The sequence below is a fragment of the Prionailurus viverrinus genome, chromosome D4 (assembly GCF_022837055.1).
Source record: "Prionailurus viverrinus isolate Anna chromosome D4, UM_Priviv_1.0, whole genome shotgun sequence".
Classification (NCBI taxonomy): Eukaryota; Metazoa; Chordata; class Mammalia; order Carnivora; family Felidae; genus Prionailurus; species Prionailurus viverrinus.
Genome location: NC_062573.1, coordinates 79694986 through 79718116, shown reverse-complemented (window position 1 = coordinate 79718116; position 23131 = coordinate 79694986). Strand labels below are relative to the sequence as shown.

Here is a 23131-nt window from a genome sequence, read left to right as displayed (position 1 = left end):
TTTTTTCGTTATGTAGTTATCATTAAAGCTTCCTTCTTAGAATTGCTTCTGCTGTATTCAATAGGTTTTGGTATGTTTTATTTCCATTTTTGTATGTATCAATATATTTTATTTCTTCTTTGACTTATTGGTTGTTTAGGAGAGTGTTGTTTCTTTTCGATGTATTTGTGACTTTTCCAGCTTTCCTCTTATTGATTATTAGTTTCCTACTTTTGTGGTCAGAAAAGATACTGGTATGATTTCAGTCTTCTTAAATTTGCCAAGACTTGTTTTGTAACATATCGTATGATCTATCCTGGAGAATGTTCTGTGGGTATTTGGGGAGCATGTATATTCTGCCATTGGATAGGATGTTCTATAGATGTCTATTATGTTCATTTGATCTGAAGTATAGTTTAAGTCCAGTGTTTCCCTATTGATTATCTGGGTGGGTATTGAAGTGATAATTGGAAATTGAAGTCCCCTATTATTGTATTTTTATCTATTTCTCCCCTCAGATCTGCTAGTACTTTCTTAATATATTTAGGCGCTCCAATGTTGGGTGCATATATGTTTATGATTGTTATATCATCTTGATGAATTGATTCCTTTATCATTTTATAATGACTTCCTTTGTTTTTATGGTTTGGGGCTTAAAGTCTACTTTTTCTGCTCTAACTATAGATACGGTGCTCTTTCGGTTTCCCCTGCATGGGAGGTCCTTTTATACCCCTTCACTCTGAGCCTGTGTGTTTCCTTAAAGCTGAAATGAGTCTCTTGTAGGCAGCATATAGTTGGGCCGTGTGTGTGTGTGTGTGTGTGTGTGTGTGTGTGTGTGTGTGCATGTACTTGCATATGCTTATCCAACCAGCCACTCTCTGCCTTTTGATTGAAAATTAATTAGAAATTAATCCATTTATGAAACTAATATTATACTGTATGTTAACTAACTAGAATTTAAATAAAAACTAGAAACAAAAAAAAAAAGAAATCAATCCATTTACATTTAGAGTAATTATTGGCAGGGTAATTGTTGATAGGTAAGGACCTACTAATGCCATCTTATTGATGGTTTTCTGGCTGTTTTGTATTTCCTTGTTCCTTCTCTTAATGTCTTCCTTCGTAAATTGATGATTTTTTTTTGTAGTGGTCTCTTTGATTCCCTTCTCTTTATCTTTTGTGAATCTACTATAGGTTTTGGCTTTATAATTACCATGAAGCTTACATAAAACATCTTATGGGGCACCTGGGTGGCTTGGTTGATTAAGCGTCCAACTCTTGAATTCTGCTCAGGTCATGATCTCATGGTTTATGGGATTGAGTCCCACATTGGGCTCTGTACTGACATCTTAGAGCCTGTTTGGCATCCTCTCGCTCGCTCTCTCTGCCCCCCATGATCATGTGCATGTGCTCATTCTCTCTCTCTCTCTCTCAAAATAAATAAATAAACTTAAAAAAAATCTTATAACAGGCAATTTTGCACCGACAATTCAATTGCACAAAAACTGTGTTCTATAGCCTCCTTTCCCCATGTTTTGGTTTTGATGTCTCAATTTACCTATTTTTATATTGTGTATTCATTAACAAATTGTTATAGCTATAGTTATTTTTTAAATGGTTTGGATGTCATTATATCCTAGCCAAGTTTTTTTTATAGTTTTTTAAAATTGTATTTATTTTGAGAGAGAGGGAGACAGAGACAATGCGAGTAGGGTAGGGGCAGAGAGAGGGTGAGAGAGAGAATCCCAAGCAGTTTCTGCTCTGTGGGCTGTCAGCACAGAACCCGAGTTAGGGCTCAGTCTCACCAACCGTGAGATCATGATCTGAGCTGAAATCAGGGTCGGATGATTAACCGACTGAGTCACCCAAGTGCCCCCGCTGTAGGTATTTTTGATATTCTTGTCCTTTAACACTTAAACTAGTATTAAGTGGTTAACACCCTGCCATATTATAGAATTACGGTATTTCTGAACTAGTGTATTGTATATTTTCATATGTTTTCATGATACTAATTAGTGTTCTTTCAGTTCAGCATAAAGAAATCCTTCCAGCATTTCTTATAAGGTAGGTCTAGTGGCAGTGAACTTCCTCAGTTTTTCTCTGTCTGGAAAAGTTTTCCTGTCCTTTATTTCTGAAGCATAACTTTGCTGGATAGGGTATTCTTGGTAGTTTTTTCTTTCAGCACTTTAAATATATCCTCCTACTCTATTCTGGCCCATAAGGTTTCTGCTGAGAAATCCGCTGATATTCTAATTGGGGTTCCCTTGCAAGTTACAAGCTTTTTATTCTTTTCCTGCTTTTAAAATACTCTGTCTTTGGGGTGCCTGGGGGGCTAAGTCAGTTAAGCGCCGGACTCTTAGTTTCAGCTCAGGTCTCATGGTTTCGTGAATTTGAGCCCCACGTCGGGCTCTGTGCTACCAGTGCACAACCTTCTTGGGATTCTCTCTCTCACTCTCTCTCTCTCTGCCCCTACCCTACTCATGCTGTCTCTGCCTTTCTAAAAATAAATAAAATTAAAAAAATAAAATTCTCGTTGATTGGTTTGCAGTTTTATTATAATATATTTGGGGAGGATTCTTTCACCTTGAGTTTATTTGGTACTATGGATGTCATCAACTTGGATACCAAGTCTCTCCAGAGGAAAGGAGATTTACTCCTTTAAAGAAGGTTTCTGCCATCTTCTCCCTCTCTTTCCTTCTGGACCTCCAGTAATTTGCACGTTTTTTCTTTTTATGGTATCCTATTGGTCACATATGCTGTGTTCACTCTTTGTTTTTTAAATAATCAAACATATAAATTTATGTAGGTACCTCCATTTATGTATATTATTTTGTTCACTCTTTCTCATTCTTTTTTCTTTGTTCTCCTCTGACTGGACAGTTTCAAAGTTCTGTCTTGTAACTCACAGATTCTTTCTCCTGTTTTATCCAGTCTGCTGTTGATATTCTCCATTGCATTTTTTTCAACTCATTGTATTCTTTAGCCCCAGAATTTCTATTGGATTCTTTTTTGTGATTTCTGCCTCTTTGTTAAACTTCTCATTTTGTTCATGTATTATTTTCCTGATTTCACTGAATTATCTTTCTGTGTTTTCCAATAGCTCATTAAGTTTCTTTAAAACAGCTATTTTGAATCATTTACTGGGTAAATCATAGTCTAGTCTTTGTCATTGGTTACCAGAAGATTATTGTGACCCTTCAGTGATATCACATGGCCTTGATTTTTCATGTTCCTTGAAATTTGCAGCGTAGCTGTCTTCACATTTGAAGAAGTATCACCTACTCCAGTCTTTACTAACTGGGAGAGAAATACCTTCCATCAGTCCTGCTAGGGATTCTGAGGCTGTCTTAGACCTTCTGTGGATATACCTGCTCTACATTTCTTGCTTCCTTATGTGGCAGAATTCTTTTTTTTTTAATTTTTTTAATGTTTATTTATTTTTGAGACAGAGCATGAACGGGGGAGGGGCAGAGAGAGAGGGAGACACAGAATCGGAAACAGGCTCCAGGCTCTGAGCCATCAGCCCAGAGCCCGACGCGGGGCTCGAACTCACCGACTGCGAGATCGTGACCTGAGCTGAAGTCGGACGCTCAACCGACTGAGCCACCCAGGCGCCCCGAGAATTCTGAACCCTTAATCTCTTCTTTCAATCTTGCAATGCTCGAGGTCAAGTACTGATGGTTTTCCTTTGTTTCCCAAAAGATGATGCCGAAGCTTAAGTGTGTGGTCTCTTCTTGGCCCACGATTTGGGGCTGGCTTTCTACATGCTCACCAGCCACCTGCCGGAGCTTGCCCTCACTGCCACCATCAGGAGCTCACACAGAGAGCTGGCCATAGTGGGGAGGTGTGTGTGAGTGAGGCATGCAGAGCATTGAACATGCCTGTGGACCATCTGCAGAGATCCATGAGCAAGATGTCTCCAGCAGCTTGTTAGTGAGCTTCTTGATGGAGTCCATAACCCAAGTTCATAGGATTCTTGTCCCTTTAATGCCCTCTGTGAGCCCTGTCTGCCGCTCTCCTAGTCTCTTCCCATTCCCAGTCATGCTTCTCATGATTCGGTAGTCTGGACGGGGTGAAAAAGAAGTGAACATCTTTGGCAGCATTCCGCACAGCTGGAGAAGCTGGGAACTTACACACTCTCACTTTCCCCCGTGGTAGAAATCATGGGCAAGAAGATCTCTCCTAGCCTTAAGATGTGCTTTCTTGGAAGAGGAGTGATGTGGGTAAAGTCAGACTGTTCCTCTTACCCCCTCCAGTGTGTCCAAATTCGTATTTTCTTTTTTTGCTTTGACAGTGTGTTGACACGTACCCATTGAAAACCTGGATTTCCACAAAAGTGCTCTCATCCATAGGTGATTATCCAAGATGGTGTTTTCTTGGGGACTCTCAGACCACAGTTGAGAAGGGCTGGAGCTAGTTCATAGGTCCCTGCAGGGTCCATTGCTGGAACCAAGATCTTTGTACCTGGCACCTGACACATGGTAGGGTGAGACTCTGCCTCTGTCTTTTTGTGTACAGGGCTGGATCCCACAGCTCCCATGAAGGTGCTTTAGGCCATGCGTGGATGCCAACTTTTTGCTGGGGGATGGGTTGGGCGGTAGACACAAGGGATGTCTTACTCAGGTCTGATGCTGACATCACTGTAAACTTGGTGTTCTTGTTGCTTTACTGGGATAAGTCATACAATGTGTGATTGATAGTTAGCTGGTTTATACGGACAGTTATTGATCAGCTCGAGTATTTTTTAAAAGTTTGGGGCATAATTTTCCCAACCTAGAATAATGGAAAACTAGTCTCCAAAGAAGGGAATTCTGCATTTACACACATAAAAGCCATGGCTGTCATGATTTTGTAGTGCTGGGCATAAAAAAAAAAAACATTTCTCTGTGTAGTCAGTCTCTCTGGCTGCAGCTAAGTCATTTCTCTGTTAGTTATGTCATCTCAGTCTAGTACCTCTGAATTCTGTCTTTGTTCCTTTTGTCCTCCAGTGTAGAACATGCTCTTCAAGAATGCCCTACTCTCCCTCTCTCTCTGCCCCTCCTTCACTCTGGTGTTTTCTCTCTCCCTCTGTCTCTAAAACAAAAAGAAAAGGAAAAGGAAAAAGAAAAAACAAAGTCCTATGTTTTAGAATTCCCCACTTTCTGGAATGCAGATGCTGATAGGGGCAATAAACATTGGCCTCGCTAATTCGACTCGGAGGAAACTGTGTCTGTATCTCACCTTCATCTGTACAGCAGAGATCACAACACCTCCCGGCAGTGGGGATTGAATTAAACAACACCACGAATGTGAAAATATCAAATGGAGCAGTTCATAAATATGTGCTTGCTTTTTAACCGTGGCTGAGACTGGTAGCAGGAAGTATCTCTCTTCTCCACTCCTGATTGCTCTTTTGTGTTTATCTCCCCTCCTGCTCTTTCCCCCAGCCTCCTCCTCTTCACTTTGGTTCCTGGGCAGATGCTACTATGAAGACAGTGCAGCTCCCATCTGCTTTCAGCATATGGGACCAACACTGTTGCTTCCAAAGTCCTTGTATTTGCTGTTCAGAGCCGGGGGAGGGGGAGGGTGGTTATTGTGTGGAAAGTGAGGCAGAAAGTTGCAGACCGATTTAACCAGTCTGTTAAATCTTCATATAGTAACGGCGGAATCAACAGATCGATCTTGTTGTCCGTCCTCCATCCGTGAATCCAGCTCCCGATTTCTTCCGCCATGAAAGCGGAGTTTCCACGCATATTTCTGTAAGAAAATTAAAATCCATACATTTCAAGATCAGGGACAATCTAGAAAGCACAGAGAACTGAGGCCAAGAGGACATTAAAACACCAATCTGCATAGCACAGGACCCACAAATACTACTGCAGACCCATGATTTTGGCTCTCAGCATCCTGGCACCCAAGCAGAAGGGCAAACGTGATCAATTTACAAGATTTCCAATGCCCACAGGGGCAGAGCAGTGGCCAGCAGGCAGACTATATCAAGCAAAGCTCCTTTTGGCATTAGATCTGAAGAAAGTTTCTCAGCGTGGCCCCTAATCATATATGGAACATCCTTCAAATGAGAGTATCAAGAGTTCTAAGCTCAGTGCTCATTCGAGAGCTGGCGTGTAGTTAAAGCTTCAGCTAAGTCACCCCCTGCGCACACACACACACACACACCAAACAAAAACAAAGCAAAAAAACACAACACCTGCTGGCTTTGGCCATGAAAACACTGCCTGTAACCAATATCATTGAGTGTAATCCTCCTGACTTTGGGTCCATGGTATGCACCATTCCATATGAGGAGAGTACAGATGGATGTCGACCAAGGAGCATTCATTCAACTCGACTATACCCATTGGTTGCTTATCACAGAGGTAGATGCTTGGGCCCGTTTCTCATGGAAGTAGATGGTTGGGCCAGTTTGTGAGGAGAGGCTGATAATGCAGGCCATGCTATGGGCATCCTTGCTGGGCAGGATTGCTCTTCATCTATGGAGGTCACACTCCTGAGGTCCCTAGATCATCTCTAGCTGTAGGGGAGGGTTAGGGGAGGTAGATGCCCTGATAGAAACTCATCTTCACAGCTGAAATGACACTCAGGACAGTCAGCAGCCCCACAGTGCTGGGAAGGTGAGTTGTTCAGGAATGATCCTGACCCATCCCTGGAGCTTATCTAAGAGCTGTAGACTTAGAGTTTGAATGTGCTCTCTTGAGCATCTGCACAAAATAGCCAAGTCAAGTCGCTGCCAAGAAGATCAACAGCTTCTTCTATAAGCTCAAAATGCAACTAACATGTGATTGAAAAGGTAGCATGGTAAAATTTCGTCTGTCATTTTCTGTAGCTTTTCTGATTTCATGATGCTTGGAAATAGAAGGGGGGGTGTTGATATTTTAAGTTGCAGACTTGCTGTCCACTTAATTTTCTAGTGGATCCTGGGGGATATGGGAGCACAGACTCAAATGCCAGCAGGGCCCAGGCCGGGGACAGAAGTGCCCCGAAGAGGGCCGGTTGCACATATGAGAAGTCTGCCGCCTTGGCCACCTGGAGATCCGTTTGCATTCAAAACACGACAGCAGCTCCTTCCCTCGTGGTGGTTGTTGCCACGGAGAAATTCAGACCCAGGGATATCCTGATGCACACTTTTAGCCAGAAACTCACATTTCCTGTGAAATTTTTCTGGTTTTTAAGACACAGGATGGCCAAATTTAAAAATGCCCGAGGGCTGGATTTAGCCTGTGCTCAGTCATTTTGCACCCAATGAACCAGCTATATAAATGTGAAAGAGAAAACAACAGAATAGCAAAGAGATTGAGCTACGAAGGAGGCACGTGCATATCCCTGCTTCCAGCCAATTACAGATTCGTGTCATTGAGAAAACCACCGTAGGTGAGTTTTTCTCTCTCTCTCTCAAAAATAAAAAAAAAAGGAAGACAAGAATAATTCATTGTAAGGTAGCACAGCTGTGTAGTATTGTTAAATCCACGTTTGAGTGGAAAAGAGCTAGATCTTATAAAGAGCTAGCTTTGAGATCTTAAAAGCTCGATCTAAAAGTCCCCTATTGGGGCGCCTGGGGGGCTCAGTCGGTTGAGCGTCTGACTTCGGCTCAGGTCATGATCTCATGGTCTGTGAGTTTGAGCCCCGCGTCAGGCTCTGGGCTGACGGCTCAGAGCCTGGAGCCTGCTTCCGATTCTGTGTCTCCCTCTCTCTCTGCCCCTTCCCCACTCATCCTCTGTCTCTCTCTGTCTCTCAAAAATGAATAAACGTTAAAAATTTAAAAAAAAGTAAAGGTCCCCTATTGTGGGACACCTGGGGGGCTCAGTTGGTTAAGTGTCCGACTCTCGATTTCAGCTTAGGTCACGAGCCCATCATTCATGAGATCAAGCCCCAAGTCGGGCTGTGTGCTGACATGTGGAGCCTGTTTGGGATTCTCTGTCTTCCTCTCTCTCTCTCTGCCCCACACCTCTCTCTCAAAATAAATAAATAAACTTTTAAAAAAAGTTGTACTGGGGCACCTGCGTGGCTCAGTCGCTTGAGCTTTGGACTTCGGCTCAGGTCATGATCTCACGGTCCGTGGGTTCAAGCCCCGCGTCGGGCTCTGTGCTGACAGCTCGGAGCCTGGAGCCTGCTTTGGATTCTGGGTCTGCCTCTCTGTCTATCCCTCCCCCGCTTGTGCTGTCTCTCTCTTTCTCTCTCTCTCTCAAAAATAAACATTAAAAAAATTTTTTTAAGTTGTTTTGAAAAAGCAAAAGATGCTCCTTGTCATCTGAAGTGGTCTTTTTATGTGACTTGAAATCTCAAGTCTGTCAGGTACAAAGTACCTTCTTTCCTGTACCTTGGAACAGGTACAGATGTGCTCAACTGAGTTTAGGGTCCTTTTGTCTCATCCATTTACAGATAATACATAAAGAGAATCCCAGAGAGATTTTTTTTTGTCTACCTATTATGCTAAGTTTTCACTTGGCTAAATGAAGTACGCTGAACATTATGCTCTGACACTACAGGCTGCTGTTCCAGTTTTTAACATTTTATGTTGGATTATATTAATGCTTGCCCAGAGTTAGTTGTTTGGAGAATGTAGGGAATATGGCATAAGCAACCGTAAAAATGTTGATTTTAAGGGGCTCCTGGGTGGCTCAGTCGGTTGAACATCCTACTTCGGCTCAGGTCATGATCTCGCGTTTGTGGGTTCGAGCCCCGCGTCAGGCTCTGTGCTGACAGCTCGGAACCTGGAGCCTGCTTCGGATTCTGTGCCTCCCTCTCTCTCGGCCCCTCCCCTGCTCGTGTTCTATCTCTCTCTCAAAAATTAATAAAACATGAAAAATTTTTTTTTTTTTTTCAACGTTTATTTATTTTTGGGACAGAGAGAGACAGAGCATGAACGGGGGAGGGGCAGAGAGAGAGGGAGACACAGCATCGGAAACAGGCTCCAGGCTCCGAGCCATCAGCCCAGAGCCCGACGCGGGGCTCGAACTCACGGACCGCGAGATCGTGACCTGGCTGAAGTCGGACGCCCAACCGACTGCGCCACCCAGGCGCCCCTGAAAAATTTTTTAAATGTTGATTAAAGTTGTTAAATGTCATTAAAATTTTTTTAATGTTTTATTTATTTATGAGAGAGAGACAGAGACAGACAGAGCATGAGCAGGGGAGGGGCCGAGAGAGAGGGCGTTACAGAATCCGAAGCAGTCTCCAGGCTCCGAGCTGTCAGCACAGAGCCCGACGCGGGGCTCGAACCCACAAACGCGAGATCATGACCTGAGCCGAAGTGGGATGCTCAACCGACTGAGCCACGCAGGCGCCCCCTTTTCTTTTTCTTCTTGTCATGATAAGCATACTCTTTAGTCCCCATCACCTGTTTCACCCACCCACCCCACCCACCTCCTGTCTGGTAACCATCTATTTCCAGAACTTTTTTGGGTGTGAAAAGGAATGCAATCAGTAGTTTCTGCAGGATAACCTCCCTTCAGAGCCCCAGAGCCCATCCACTGTATAACGGCATCTGAGTCTCTTCCTTCAGCCTGCGTGACCCTGCTGTCCAGCCACTCATTCTTTTTTGTTTTTAATTTTTTTTTAACGTTTTTTTATTTTTGAGACAGAGAGAGACAGAGCATGAACAGGGGAGGGTCAGAGAGAGAGAGGGAGACACAGAATCCGAGGCAGGCTCCAGGCTCCGAGCTGCCAGCCCAGAGCCCGACGTGGGGCTCGAACTCACGGACCGTGAGATCGTGACCTGAGCCGGAGTCGGACGCTTAACCGACTGAGCCACCCAGGCGCCCCACCAGCAACTCATTCTTAACTAAGGTGGGACACAGGATCCGATGCTCTGCTGGGTGGGATATGGGAATCCAGTGGTAGAAACAGAATGCCAGGAGGTGTGAGCAGGGCCAGATGCTCTCAGCGAGTGTGGACAGGAATATGGAGCTGGTAAAAATGTGCCACATCAGGGCTGCAACATGATCCAGGACCAGAAGTGTTGACTCAGTCTGCTGCTGGGAGCAAAACCTGGGTTTGGGCTAGCCACAGCTCAAACACTGCAGAAGCCACACAGCTGAATGTGTGTTTTCCATGGCTCACCTTTCCCCAGTTGGCCCCTTGAGGCACACAGATCTTCTCACTTGTACTTCCCGTTGCCATTTATTCTGTCATGTTTCCACTTCTCTCTCAGCACTGGTCAGTTGTGCTTTGGTCTGGCCTTACTCTTCTTTCTTCTGCTGACAGAAGCCCAGTTTTCCTTTGGGTTCAGACAGGGCTGACTCGAGTCTGGTCAATGGGCACGGACCCCTGGCCAGAACCACGGACTCAGGAAGGGGTCTTTAATTGAACAGGGTTCAATGAGGTTCGGTCTGAGGCTTTTGTTGGAACGTTTTAGAAAGATTGGCTCTGCTGGGGTGGTTGCGGTGTCGTGCCGGAGACGCTGGTGGTAATCTTGTTCTGTGATGGGTCATCTCGTCCTCCTGAGCATGAAGCCTGAAGCGAGAAATAGGGATTAAGAAAGAAGGAAAGAGACAGTGATAGAAAGATGGGGAGGCAGAGCTAGGAAACGGAGGGAGAGGTAGAGAGAGGGTGTCTCAGTGCTATCCTTTGAGATCCTGGACACAGCCACTCCTGAAAATGGAATTTTAATCCTTGATTTGTCAGTTTTGTGAGCCGGAGCATTTCTCTTTCAGTTCAACTTAGCTGAATTTCCACCACTTGCCAACCAACGAGTTTTCACTGATGTCCTTTGCTTAGAATCTTGGTCCTGCGCGGGGTCAGTCAATTATTCTTCTGTCCAAGGCTGACCCCTGTTCCTTCTGCTTACTGGAGACCACACAGTGCTTAGATTCTGGGCTTTTCCTGTCGGCGGTGGAGCACCAGGGCGGGAGGATGAGGATCCCACGGGGATGAGGGACTTGGTTTAACCTTCAAACAAATGAATGAACCTCCCTCCAAACCTACCTTCACAAATGGTGAGGCCATTTCACATGTTTAGGTCAATGCTGATCATCTCAGTAAGTGTTTAATTGGTTTTTAGATATGCATGAAAATCGCCTCAGAAACTTGATAAAATTTGTGACCCATTTTTTTTTTTGCAGAAGTCTCTAAAGATTTATAGATGTAACAAGTATAGAAAATACTCCCGAATGGCTCTCCCCAGTGCCTTGTACTAATGTTTTGGTTGGACAAAAATAGTGTTATGTAAGTGGTATATGGATCATGAATTACAGGTTTGGATTGCAAATCGCAAGGCTCGGAGAGAAAAGCAAAGCGAGTCGAACATTCAGTTTCTGAGAGTGCCTCAGTACTTTTGTTTTGAGAGAGGCTGATTTGGCAGTTGCTTTCAAGGAATGCTGACAAGTTTTGTTTTGCTTTTGTTTTTTGTTTTTTTTTTTTACCCCGAAAGGAGACAAAAACAGTATGAGAGAGAAATTAGCTGGACGTTTGGTGAAGCCGTCTGTTTGTCTAGTTTTCCCATGCGTACAATAGAAATATCCAGTGTCTTTTTTTTAGATGTTTATTTGGTTTGAGAGAGAGAGAGAGAGAGAGAGGGTGAGCGGGGGAGGACTAGAGAGAGAGGCAGAGAATCCCAACAGGCTCCACGCTGTCAACGCACAGTCTGACGCAGGGCTCGAACTCACAAACCGTGAGATCACGACCTGAGTCGAAATCAAGAGTCGGGCGCTTAACCGACTGAGTCACCCAAGCGCCCCAGAAATAGCCAGTATCCTGTAATGGTGCTCTGTCGACCGCTCAAGGAATCTACTGTAGGTCTAAATCCTTCTGCCACTTTCCTAAGAAAACCTGCTCGTATGAGAAATAAGAAGGGCCGTCCTTCAGTTGAATTTCACTCAGCAGCAGAGTCCCCTGCAAGTATACGTGTGGGGGGTATGTTCAGAGAGAAGACCAGCTTGCAGCTGTTGGCCTCCTACCCATACTGCTCGAATGATGCCCCCATGGGTGCACCTGTTTGTCCAGCTCTGCCCAGATAGGAGGAACAGTGCAGTCTTCCCTAACCCATTTCCATCCCGAGAGGGGGGGCACCCAGACCGTGAAGCTAGGGGAAGGAGAATTGAATGCGGCGAGTCGTTGCTTCGTTGTCTCCTTTGTGTACTGACTACAGGAAAATAGATCGCTTCCTTAGGTGCCCAGCGCGCTGAGCTTGATTTGGCAAACTTGAGCTGATGAGCTAGAGAAAAAAATACAAGAGGCTGTCGGTAAATGAGTCACGATAGCCCCAAAGCATGTCTGCTACAGTGTTTAGAGTTTGACATATTATTTAAAAAAAAAAGAAGAAGAAGAAGAAGAAGAAATCCACACCACGATTATCATACTGTCAGTTGTGTATTTTCTGGTACAATTTTGGGACGTGTGGCCAGAACAGGTGATGCAGTCAGCCAGGTATTACCCTTTCCTGCAAAGAAAGATGCTTGGTAAATAAACTCTGCATGGAAAGCACTACAGACAGTATCTCTTGTAAATAGCAGCTATTTAAGAGAAGCGAGCAAACAAAAACAGATCCCTTCAATCTGGTCTTTTGGAAGGAACAACAATAAAGAAACGGTGAATCTCCGCAGTCTATTGATCCGCGAGTGTGACTGCATGCTGAAATTGAAAAGTAATGGCTTGGTACGAAGAAGCCGAAATCGAGCTTGAGAATCAAAGGAAAATGATGAGAGCCATGGCTGTAGCACGGTTAATATCTACGTGGTAGAGAAAATTGCATCTTTTTGTGTGTGGTGAAAATGACAAAACATGGCGGTTTAAGCCAGAGCGGCTGCCCTCTTCACAAACAGTGTGGATAAGTGTGTCCTTTGAAAGAAGTCCCCTTTTGACTCACGATTCATGCCTTGCCGGAGGGACTTGGCTTTTGTTAGGAATCGAGGGCATTTCCTCCTTCCTATATGCCCCGCCCTGTGCTTCGCATCTGGAATCTACCCAACTGGGACCTCTTTATTCCAGAGCCCTGGTTCTGACCCCTCTCCTCCCACCTTTTCTACCCTGAGCGGCTGGAAGGAGCCAATATGCAAACGTGAACATCCATTTAGACTTAATTATGTTCTAAACAGCGGGCCTTTCTTTTCTCTCCTCTGGGAGCCTTCCTGGCCCTACAGAATGAATGGCATCTTGTAAACAAATGATGCCTGCAGATCAAAAAGCTTTTTCATTAAAAAAAAAAAAAGAAGAAAAAAAAAGGCGCTTCTTGCCAAAATGTTCTCCAAAGGCAAAAGTATCTGCTGGATTTAAAGATTCCCTCGCTCCTCTTGGCGAAAGTCCCTCCCCCTAGTTTGGGGAATCAAGGAAGAGAAGTTGCGTCTGGCTGCGTCTCATTTTGGGTCCTCCACTGAGAATTGCCACAGACGGGAGGTTTATGTCTCCCCAAAGTTCATATTTTGAAACTTCATCCTCAGTGTGGTGGTATTTGAAGGTGGGGTCTTTGGGAAGCGATTATAAAAGAGACCCCAGAGAGGTCCCTTACCACTTTCACCATGTGAGGACACCGCCAGAAGCGAGCAGTCTGCAACACTAGGGCCTGACCGTGCGTGGCACCCTGATCTCAGAATTCCAGCCTCCAGACCTGTGAGAGATGGATTTCTGTTGTTTATAAATCACGCACTCTACGCACGGCACTTTGTTAGAGGGGCCTGGATCGTTTAACACAGTGTCCTCCAGAGTCCTTTCTTCTGGACACTGAGGGGAAGGAGAAATCAACAATTAAATTTCTTGTCCTTTTAAAAGTGTGTTTAAAAAAAATCCTTCAGGTCGTGATCTCGCGGTTCGTGGGTTCGAGCCCTGCGTTGGGAAGCTCGGTGTCTGTGTCTCTGTCTCAGTCTCTGTGTCTCCTTCCCTCTTTGCCCCTCCCCTGCTTGTGCTCTGTCTCTCTATGTCTCTCAAAACTGAACAAATGTTAAAAAAAAAAAAATTACAACACATTTTAAAAAAATCCTCATACCTCGCATGGGAACACAGACATTTTCTTTATTTGTACATATTCATTTAACCACTTAAAGTAAAGGTAAGGGTGGCTTGTAAAGAAAACATTTTCCTGGCAGCCATTGGGACAGAAATCATCATAGGCAGGAGTTAATTGATGCTGCTTCCTGGATGCTTCTTACTTTCTAAATCCCATAAATACATCGTAAACTTGTTACACAAGAGACTGAAAGAGTTGTGACTGTAGTGTCGGTAGTGTAATAATATTGGATTTTTCAAATAGCAAACATGATAGAGCTGATAGGTACAATTACTGTTTATTTTGGAAGGCTGGTTATGTGTTGCGTGGATACTGCTGTAACCTAAAACTTTGTTGGAACTTCTCTTTGGCCGTCGTCTCCTTTGGAGACGGTTGTCTCCTTTGGAGTCAGTTGGTGAGTGACACAAGACTAGCCGTGTTACTTGGTAGTCATAATCTTGTTTGTTAACCAAAAATGATACTTTTCCACGTGTCACGCATCCTGTTTGCTAAATTAGGCACCCTTTATTTTTGGCTGTGTTAAGAGCTCAGATTTCCCCCAAAGTATGGAGACGGTTGAGAACATTCAAAAGACTGTGTGTTGAACAAATGAATTTACTGTAGGCTTTGAAAGCCCAAACAGCTTAGATGCCCAGGATTCAAAGAACTCACACATGGGTGACACAGACCACAGCTGGCTGTCTCTGTGAGATCAGAGGGAATTGGACAGGGGCCAAGAGACCAGAGCTGGGTAAATATTATCTAATATCTTCTGGTATTTTTTTTTTAGTATGTCTGAGAAATTTCATTTCATTTCATTTCATTTCATTTTTTGGTACATTTGAACATTTCAATAGTCTCAGCAGATTTCAATTATACAATCCACTGTTAGCGGCTGTAGTCGCCATGCTATACATTAGATCCTCAGACCCTGTGCATCTTGTAGCTCAACATTTATATCCCTTTCCTATTCTGCCCCACAGCTCCTGGCAACCACTTTTCTACTCTCTCTTTCTTTCTAGGAGCTTGACTTTTTAAAAGAAGATTCCACGTGTAAGCAATAACGTGCTATATTTGTCTTCCTCTGTCTTACTTCATTTAGCATAATGCTGTCAAGTTCTATCCATGTGGTCGCAAATGGCAGGATTTCCTTCTGTCTCATGGCTGAATAATATTTCATTGTGGGGAACAGATATTATATAATATGTAATATACATATATATATTAACATAAAGTATTTCTCACATCTTTATCCATTCATCTGTTGACAGACACTTAGGCTCGTTCCCTGTCTTAGCTACTGTGAATATCGTTGTAATGAACCTGGGAGTGCAGACATTGCTGAGATAATGATTTCACTTCCTTTTGGATTATATACCCAGGAGCGGGATTGCTGGATCAGATGGTTAGTTCTATTTTAACTTCTTGAGGAATTTCCTTACCGTTTTCCGTGGCGGCTGCACTGGTTTACATTCCCGCCAACAGTGCACGAGGGCTCCCTTTTCTCCACATCCTCACCAACACTTGTTATCTTTTGCTTTTTGATGATTGCCATTCTGACAGGTGGGAGGTGATGTCTCGCTGTGGTTTCGATTTGCGTTACCTGATGATGAGCGATATGAAGCGTCTTTTCATGTGTCTGATGGCCATCTGCATGCCTTTGGAAGAGTGCCTGTTCAATTCCGTTGCCTATTTTTTAATCAGATTGATTAGGTTTTTTTCCTACTGTGGGGCTGTGTGAGTTCTTTATATATTTTTTAGATATTAACTCCTTATCAGATGTGTGATTTGCTAATATTTTCTCCCATCCTGTAGGTTGCCTTTTCGCTTTGTTGGTATTGCCTTTGCGGTACAGAAGCTTTTTAGTTTGATGTCATCCCGCTTCTTTATTTTTCCTGTTGTTGCCTTTGCTTTTGGTGTCAAATTCAAAACATCATTGCCAAGACCAGTGTTGAAGTGTTTACCCCATTTTCTTCTAGAAGCTTTATGGTTTCAGATCTTACGTTCCACAATTTAATCCATCTTGAGTTGACTATTGGGCATGGTGTAAGGGGTCCAGTGGATACCCAGAGGCGCGTGTGGATGTCCACTCTGCCCAGCATCATTTATTGAAGAGACCATCCTTTCTCCATTATACCTTCTTCGTTTCTTTGTTGTAATTTCGGTTGAGTATATAAACATGAGTTTACCTCTGGGCTCTTTCTTCTGTTCCATTCATCTGTGTGTTTTTATGACAATGCCATAATGTTTTAATTACCACGCCTTTGTAATATAGTTTGAAATCGCAGAGTGTGACGCCTCCAGCCTTGTTCTTCTTTCTCAAGAGTGCTTTGGCTGTTGGGGGTTTTGTGGTTCCATACAAATTTTAGGATTGTTTTTCTGTGAAAAGTGCCCTCAGAATTTTGATAGGATGGCACTGAATCAGTAGATTGCTTTGGGTAGTGTGGGACATTTTCATCATATTAATTCTTCCAAACTATGAGCACAGGATATATTTCCCCTTATTTGTGTCATCTGCAACTTTTTTCATCAGCGTCTTACAGATTTTAGCATGTAGATGCTGGTGTCACTTCCTTGATCCCGTTTATTCCTAAATATTTTATTCTTTTTGATGCAGGTTTAAATGGGATTGCTTTCTAGTAGTTCATTGTTGGTGTTTAGAAACACAGCTGATTTTTGTATATTGATATTGTATCCTGCAACTCTACGGAATTCATTGGTTATAACAGTTTTTTTGGTGGAGTCTTTAGAGTTTTCTATAGATAATATCATGTTGTCTGCAAATAGAGACAATTTTGCTTCTCCTTTTCCAATTTGGATGCTTTTTATTTCCTTGTATTGCCTAATTGCTCTGGCTAGGACTTCTAACACTTTGTTAAAAAGGAATGGCGACAGTGGGCATCCTTGTCTCGTTCCCAGTCTTAGAGGAAAAGCTTTCAATGTTTTACTGTTGAGTACGCTGTCAGCTGAAGGACTGTCATGTATGGCTTTTGCTGTGTTGAGGTGTGTTCCCTTTTTATACCCGGTTTGTTGCAAGCTTTTATCTAACAAAGTTTTAAAACATTTTTGAAGTTTCAAAATAGTACCCAATGTCTTTTGAAGGGAATAAAATGCAAATATAGAAAATTGTAGTTGAATAGAGTTGGTACTTTTGACCCCCTGTAGAAGTTGACAAGGAAATAATTAGGTCCAAAATTTGAAGGAACATGGTTAGAAATCTTGTTGAAATTAAGATCTCCTAAGTCTGTGAAACTGTTGCCTCTGGGAACAAATTGGAAAAACAAGACCAAAAGGAAACCGTAATTAATGGGCTCTATAGCTTTATGTGTAGTTGAGAGATTCTATATGAAAGGTACTGACCAGAAAAAGCTAACTATTGTTCATGAAAAAGCAGGCTGTAGGAAGGCCTGGGTGGCTCAGTTGGTTAAGCATCCGACTCTTGATTTTGGCTCAAGTCACGATCTCAGGGCCATGGGATCGAGCCCTGCGTCCGGCTTCACACTGGGCACGGAGCCTGCTTGAAGTTCTCCATCTCCCTTACCCCGTATCTCCCCCACTCACAGGCGTGCGTGCACGCACTCTCAAAAAAAAGGAAAAAAGAAAAAAATAGGTTGTAAAGCAGGAGACTTCAGTACTATTGTAAATAATACAGAGAGAGATAAAAATATATGAAAAAAATTACTGGGAGATTTTATCCCAAAATATTATTAGTGGTTATACCTCGGAATTCTTTTTGCTTCTGGGCTTTCTTTTCTGAATTGTTAAATTTCATATGATCACATTATTTACGGAGTTTTTTTTTTCTTAATTGTAAAAGAAAACAGTCAAAAGGTAAATGTCACGGGGGAACAGAAATACCGATCTGTTGATGGCCCACGTAGGAGGAAATTGTAAAGAATTAGAGTCTCTTTTACTGTAATATAGAGTTAGGATACTTATTTTGTACGGAGGTTCTGTTAACTGGAGTCCTCAAGAATGTCTTCTCATCAGAGTCACCAGGGACAGAGTTAAAGATACAGGTGCTGGGCTCTGTCATCCCAAAATAGTACGCCAGGGTAGGGACTTGGGGTCCAACTGTAGGGAAGTGGCATGTCCATCTGAAACATACATCCATTAACAGTCATGTCAAGAGACTACTTAAAAATCCGGGAAGTTATTCATGTACTTTTTTCTTTTTTTTTTTTTTTAATGTTTATTTATTCATTTTCAGAGAGAGAGGGAGAAAGAGAAAATCCCAGGCAGGCTCCACTGTCAGCACAGAGCCTGACATGGGTCTTGATCCCATGAACCGTGAGATCCTGACCTGAGACAATATCAAGTCAGACACTTAACCAATTGAGCCACCCAGGTGCCCCGATATTATCTTAAATTAAAAGATGTATTTATAAAATAATGGGATGAAATTGTGCAAAGAGGAATTTTTACACACATACACACACACACACACACACACACACACACACACCCCAAGAGAATATACACCGAAACGTGAACAGTAATTAATAGCTTGCATAATGAGATGATTATTTTTATTTTCTTCATTTGGGTTTGTTGCATTTTGTGAATTTTCTACACTTTTCGAATACTGATTTTGTAATTACGCAAATTTTTTTTGCATTTTTAAACTTTATTTTTGAAAACTTTTTAAATTTTATATTATTTTAAAATTTTTGTGTTTATTTTTGAGAGAGACTGAGAGTGGGGGAGGGGAAGAGAGAGGGGGGACAGAGGATCCAAAGTGGGCCGCGTGCTGACAGCAGAGAGCCTGAGGCAGGACTCGAACTCACAAACCGTGAGATCCTGACCTGAGCTGAAGTCAGACGCTTTACCACCTTAGCCACCCAGGCGCCCCTCAAAGACATTTCGAAGGCAAAAGTCACAAAACTCGACAACCTTGTAGGCTGTGTTAGCTATTAGTGATACCACTTTGGGGATTTTTTTTGAGCCTTCACTTTTGTATTTTTTTCCTCAAGTAGTAGAAAGCTTTGCCTTGTATTCACATATCTTCAGTTATTTTCCTTTTTCTCTGTACACCTAGAGAAGTGTGAAAAAGAACCCTGTTGTTACAATAGAATGAGATTATATAGATATACATATGTATATATATCGATTATATGCATATTTTGTATTCACATATATATTTTTTCCTTATCATCAACAATCACCTTCCCCAGAGGACTGACTTAGAATAAACCTGTTTCGCTTTGTGAATGCGGGACCAGGAGGATCCCATGAGCCCAGTCTCTATGTGTTCCATTAAGCTCTCTCACGTGATATTGGTGAATGCAAATACGTGTGACAAGTGTACGTAAGGGTGTCACATCTCAGAGTGGCACCCATAGCCACCTTGCCGTTCCTTATCGTGTGTGTTTGGGGATGAACATGCCCTTTGAATCTTCTTTTTTTTTTTTTAAGTTTTTTAATGTTTATTTTTCTGAGAGGGAAAGACAGAGCGTGAGCAGGGGAGGGGCAGAGAGAGAGAGAGGGAAACAGAGAATCCGAAGCAGACTCCAGGCTCTGAGCTGTCAGCACAGAGCCCGACATGGGGCTCGGACCCATGAACCGTGAGATCATGACCTGAGCTGAAGTTGGGTGCTCAATTGACTGAGCCACCCAGGCGCCCTTTCTTTCTTTCTTTTTTTTTTTTTTTTAAGTTTATTTATTTTGAGAGAGATAGAGAGAGAGAGAGGGCATGAGCCAGGGAGGGCAGAGAGGGAAAGAGAGAGAATCCCAAGCAGGCTCTGCACTGCCAGCATGGAGCCCGATGCAGGGCACAAACCCAGGATCTGCGAGATCACAACCTGAGCCGAAATCAAGACTTGGATGAATGCTTGAATGACTGAGCCACCCAGGTGCCGTCTGCCCTTTGAATCCTCTACTGTTTTCCCAGAATTTTGTAAAGAGCGTAGTGGTGAATTCTGTGCTTCCCTCCGTGTAGAAACGGGTCTGCTTTTTGTCCCTGCAGATCTCAGCTCATTTTCAAATACCTTGAAAAGCTGCCGGAATGAGAAAAAGGACTCCTCGGTGTTCAGCCAGCGGACAGAAGAGGCATCGGCCGTGCAGTATTTCCAGGTCAGGAAAGTTGTTCCGGGTGGAACTGAGTTTCCATGTGACGCACACCTGCGGATACACCTGAGCGGGCTGGAGGGCTGGCTTGCCTGATCAGGATGGTCATCGTCACTACCTCCTGCTCTCCTCCCGCTCTCACTCAAGACCTCCGTCCAAGTCCTATTTTTCTCTCCTGGCTCATGAGACTCATTAGGGACATCCCTTTTGCCTCTGGCCTTTCTCTCTCTTATCGCTGTTACTCTTGACCCTCATAGCCTCTGCTTTGAGGAGGGACCCTGGGCACTTGTCTGACCAACATCGAGGCCTGAATCTATCTCGTGAAGCAGCTGCTGAAAGTCTGCGGTCCACTTACAGTTCTAGACCTTACAAACAGAGCTAAGAAGGACAGGCCACTGTGTCTTTCAGAGCCTCAGCTTGCCTGTGTATTAGGTCAAGCCTACCTTGACCAAGGTGGCTCTCAGAACCATATGTGCATGAAGGTGATGACTTATGGGTTGTTGACTGTCCCTGTCCTTGTCTTTTCCCCACAGTTTTATGGCTGCATTTCCCAGCAGCAGAACATGATGCAAGATTTTGTGAGGACAGCCACTTACCACAGAGCCATCCTCCAGAACCACATTGACTTTAGAGACAAGGTAATGCCAGCGGCATGTTATTATCTCAGACCATTTTAAGAAGGCTTGTCAAAAACGAGAATCAAAATTAAGCTTTGGTAGAACCACCGTATGACCCAGCAATTCCACCCCCTAATTATACGCGCCAAAGAATTGAAAGCAGGCATTCAAACAACTATTTGGACATGAATGTTTATAGCAACACGATTCACAATAGCCAGAGTGGAAAGAACCCAAATGCCTATCACCTGATGAATGGAAAAACAAAATGTGGTACGTCCATACAATGGAATATTGCGGGCATCGTTCATATTTACCTTATCCACAAAAATAATGCAGTGCTGACACGTGCATCAACATGGGTGAACCACAAAACCTGCTGAGTGAAATGAGTGACAGAAGCTCATAAAGATGATTCGGTCTACATGAAACATCCAGAATAGGCAAATCAGAAAGGAGGCAGACTCGTGGGAGCCAGGGGCAGAGGAAGGGAGGAGTGGGGAGTGGTGCTTAATGGGTACAGCGGTTTTTTTTTTTACGGTGATAGAAATGGCTGGAAACTTGAGACAGGTAACAGTTACATAACACAGGGAATGTGCCAGATGGCACTGAATTTTACAATTTAAAATGAGTAATGGTTCGTTTGACGTTATGTGAGTTTTACCTCCATAAAGAAATTAAGTTTCGAGTGCCAGGAACTCAAGAGACTGAATGACCATCTCTTGGTGCATGGAATGGGTTAGGACCTCTATTCCTACCTAATGAATAGCTCTTATTAAGTCACTGTCCTTCGATTTTTTTTCATAGACTCCACAAGTGCCTGCACGTATTTCCTTCACAAAATGCATCTGAATGATGAATGACTGCTAACACGTTATGAAAGTATTGTCCATTATTATTCTCCTACCTGTTAAATACAAAGCCAGCGTTCAAAATACTATATGGCCCATCTCGGAGGCATGAAGACCGGTCAGTGCAATCAGCAGTCCCAGGATTTAGTTTTATGTTTTCTCCCTAACTAGCTGTGTGATCTCAGGCAAAACACTAAACTTCTCTGAGCGTCGCAATCGATTCTACTGCCACAGTAAATTGTAGACCACAGCCTCTGATATCTGCAGTATTAGCTCCTCCGGAAGGCTATGGTAGAACATTGAAATAATGGTCCCAATGACTCATGGCTCCTCGTGTCCATGCCTATTTGCAAAGTCCTATAGCTTTCCCTTTCATCAAGAGATAGTCTAATGTTTTACTTTTATCTCTGTGCTGTTCGTATGATCTGCTTTCACCAAAGACGATGACAGAGGTCACATCATGTGGATTTCAGAGCCTAGGGCTTAAGGGGCCTTGTGGCTCCTGGCCTTACCCCCTTGGAACCCTGAGATTACCATACTCAGTGAAGAAGCCCGGGCTAGCCTACTGGGGGTTGAAAGGTCACATACAAGAGGACTGAGGCCCTCCAGTCAACAGCCAGCACCGACTGCCAGTCCTGTGAGTGGGGCCACCTTGGCCTGCTGTCTAGCCACCCCTGCAGCTGAATGCAGAAACGTGAATGCATCCGGGCAAGATCAGCAGAGAAGCTGCCTGGCCCTCCCGTGGAATTGACAGAAATGATAAATTGTCTCCAGTTTAATCCACTAAATTTTGATGTGGCTTCTTCTGCAGTACCAGTTGATTAAAACAGAGAGAAAATTCGTGAGAAAGTAGCGATAAATGGGCACCCAGCTCAAAGCTGATCTGCCACTGGCCTTCGTTGTTCTGTCGTATTCTGCTCCTGAGCCCATCAGAGTTTTTGGTACTTTTTATGTTACGTTGGTTATTCCAGAATTTCCATTTGGCTCTGGTTTCATGGCATCTGTTTCTTGCCTGAGGCTTTTTGTCTTACCCATTGGTTTCAGCAGTGTTCACGATCGCTGGTTGGGGCGTCTTTACCATCGTTTCTGTCAGATCATTCTAACATCCGTGTTATTGCTGGGTTGGCTTCAGTTGGTTGCGTTTTCCGAGGGAATTGGAACTTCCCTGATTCTTCATATGCCGCGGAATTGTGGATAGCATTCTACGCATTCTGAATATTATGTTAAGAGACTCTAGGTTCTTGCTTAATGCCTAGGGAAAATGTTATTTGTGTTTTCGTGTTCATTCAGCTTGGTTAGGTTCAGGCTGCGAGTTCCACACCACTAGTTGGCCTTCTGAGGGCTCTGGTTCTCACGTCAGTTCGGGTTTCAAAGCCTTTGGCAATGCTGTTTGGGTCTGCGTGTGTGTGTCACCTGGTGGTCAGTCTGGCACCTGGGGAGAGTTCTCAAAGTATTGGTATGCTAATTAAGATCAGATTCCTGCATGTACAGATGGAGGGTGAGCCCCAGGAATTTTTTTTTTAATTTTTTTATAAATTAATTTTATTTATTTATTTTGAGAGAGAGAGAGAGAGCAAGCAGGGTAGGGGCTGTGGGTCGGGGAAGAGAATCCCAAGCAGGCTCCGCACTGTCAATGCAGAGCCCGACGTGGGGCTCAACCTCACGAGCCATGAGTTCATGACCTCAGCCAAAAGCACGAGTCAGGT

The 23131-nt window shown here is 43.5% G+C and overlaps 1 protein-coding gene across 5 annotated transcripts in view; it reads left to right on the top strand.

Moving 5' to 3' along the window:
* LOC125150854 (histone-arginine methyltransferase CARM1-like) overlaps positions 1 to 23131 on the top strand; it is a 245965-nt gene that overhangs the window by 123083 nt on the left and 99751 nt on the right. For all 5 annotated transcript variants that reach the window (XR_007146512.1, XR_007146511.1, XM_047831277.1 and 2 more), the window contains exons 3-4: positions 19857 to 19963; positions 20491 to 20595. Coding sequence is in view for 3 of the 5 variants with exons in the window: in XM_047831277.1 (XP_047687233.1) it covers positions 19857 to 19963; positions 20491 to 20595 (212 nt within the window). In the remaining 2 variants the exon portion in view is untranslated. The remainder of the gene's footprint in view (positions 1 to 19856; positions 19964 to 20490; positions 20596 to 23131) is intronic.